At 49.2% G+C, this 2500-nt stretch overlaps 1 protein-coding gene across 12 annotated transcripts in view; it reads left to right on the forward strand.

The window, feature by feature from the left end:
• hspg2 (heparan sulfate proteoglycan 2) overlaps positions 1 to 2500 on the forward strand; it is a 99035-nt gene that overhangs the window by 39912 nt on the left and 56623 nt on the right. For all 12 annotated transcript variants that reach the window (XM_042097895.1, XM_042097903.1, XM_042097900.1 and 9 more), the window contains 2 exons: positions 105 to 249; positions 2452 to 2500. The exon at positions 2452 to 2500 is cut by the window's right edge and continues 103 nt beyond it. In XM_042097895.1, coding sequence (XP_041953829.1) covers positions 105 to 249; positions 2452 to 2500 — 194 coding nt within the window. The remainder of the gene's footprint in view (positions 1 to 104; positions 250 to 2451) is intronic.

Here is a 2500-nt window from a genome sequence, read left to right on the forward strand (position 1 = left end):
GTGTGTGTGTGTGTGTGTGTGTGTGTGTGTGTGTGTGTGTGTGCAGAGTGGATGAGTAGGTGTAGGTGCGAGCAGGATAAAGGTCATTTTGGTTTTGTTCCCAGTTGCTCCCACGGTGACCAGTCCCCCAGAGGAGTCCATGAGGGCGGAGCGCGGCGCCACCGTCACGTTCACCTGCACCGCCGTCGGGACCCCCACCCCCATCATCACCTGGAGGCTCAACTGGGGACACATCCCAGCCAGCTCCAGGTGAGGGTCCAGCCGCCACACACACACACACACACACACACACACACACACACACACACACACACAGCCAGAAATCCCTTGGGTCACACACGAACACAGACACAGACACACACACACACACACACACACACACACACACATACACACACATACACTATAGTACCTTCAGTGTGTTTAAATGGGTTCTGCTGCACCCAGAAATGAGATGCAGGCTTTTTGCTGTTTATCAAAGCATCGTTGAAAGGTGGGAAGCAGCAGGTGATGTTCCCCTGTCGGTCTCCTGATTCATGTTAACTACTTGCAGGCTCAGGCAAGACATCACAGATTCTAACATGCACACTGTCAGGTCATGCACATCATCTATGAAAACGCACACACACATGCATACACACATTGGGAGCGGCTGCTTATCGTCCCTGCTTTTAGCTTCGTCTGTGAGAATGAAGTGTCATGTGACTGACTGCAGACTGGTCTCAGTGACCTGGAGTTGGTTAAAGGGGTCGGGCGGTGTCTGTGTGTGTGTGTGTGTGTATGTGTGTGTGTGTGTGTGTGTATGTTTGTGTGTGTGTGGCGTGTTGGGGTGGGGGATAAGAGAGGGGACTGGTGACCTGTGGTGTTTCCTCTTGTTTTGCTTCCTCTGTTGCCGTTTGTCCTCTGTCCTCGCCAGGAAGTGGCAAGGGGTCACAGTGGTCTCCAGCGTGACCTGGACATGCTGGACAGTGTTTGCGTTTTAAGCTCGCGTTGTAAGTGCGGTCCTTAGCGAGTCGTCTTTCTTTCAACCCCTCTCAGCAGGCCTCGTTCTGGCCCAGCTGCACAGGCTCACACACACGGTCTGGCCAGCCGAGTTTTTCGCTTTGTGACGTTTGTCTGGCCGCTCCGAACAAACCTGCCGTCTGGAAAATTTATCACGCACAGATCCTGTTGCTCCAGCGAACCTCAGGCATCTGCTGGAAACGTTTGAGGTGGAAATTTTCTCCAGGTTTTGGACGTGACATGGTATATGACCCCGGCCTCACAGCTGTGGATGAGTGATGAGATACAGGATCATGCATTGGCCATGTGTAGGAACAGCTTGTTTGAACCGCCCCGACCAGTCAAATTCCTGATTGGGGATGTGTTGTTATCATTGAAGTTATTCCTGGAAAGGATGCTACTCAGATAAATGCTTTGTCGTGTATGGACAGCACACTTCCTTCTGTAGCAGATGATGGACATGGACTGTGTGGTATGCTTAAACTCAGCACTTAAAGTAAAGTAGTGACCACTGGTCTCTGACAGATGAATTAGCTGCAGAGAAAACTATACTCACACTCTCATGTCATACATTAATGCTTGTAACCTTATAGTAATATTCGAGTGTCGAGAACTTAGAGTTTCCAAGATACCCTTCTTGCTTTTATGATAGTGGTAGAGATCTGTTTCAGTTGGTGAGGGATGAACGATATTAAAAATGCGTAGCAAGTGAGGGAGGTCATGTTCTAGTACCATCCTCTCTGCAGGAGTTCCACTAGATTTGTCTCTTATGAAAACACCAGCAGGGCCTCTGTCTCAGCCAGTTTGTGTGGGTCTGGGACAGCTCTCTGCTGGCAGATGGAGACTTTCACATCTTTCTCCCCTGTTGGTGGTTAACCCATCCAGTGGCAACAGCTGAATTTATGACTACACCCATGGGACAAGCCCCCCAACCACCACCTCCCTACACACAAACACACACACACACACACACACACACACACACACACCACACCACACCACACCACAGCCTGGGGAACCAGGAGTTGTGTTGCAGGTGTATTTGTAATGTTAATGACCAGTGTGTTTCAGCTAAAATACTCCATGGTGAAGTTCATTTAACAGCCCAGGTCACACAGTGTGTTTACACTAGCCACATACTTTCCACTGTCATACACGCATACATATGTACATATACACACACACACACACACACACACACACACACACACACTCACACACACTGTTCTGATCAGATAATTAGCATTCTTTCATCACCCACAATTTCTGCCCATATTTAGTGACCTACACACATTTTTCAACAATCAGTGGAGACTTGATCAACAATTCCAGCCAACTATGTGCAGCTGTGCCCCCACAGTAATCAGCAAACAATTCAAGCTCTGTCAGTGACTTTTGTGAGTGTGTGTGTGTGTGTGTGTGTGTGTGTGTGTGTGTGTGTGTGTTTAGGATCACTATGACCAGTGAGAACGGCCGTGGCACTCTGACCATCCGGGAC

This window comes from Alosa sapidissima, chromosome 7, assembly GCF_018492685.1.
Source record: "Alosa sapidissima isolate fAloSap1 chromosome 7, fAloSap1.pri, whole genome shotgun sequence".
Classification (NCBI taxonomy): Eukaryota; Metazoa; Chordata; class Actinopteri; order Clupeiformes; family Clupeidae; genus Alosa; species Alosa sapidissima.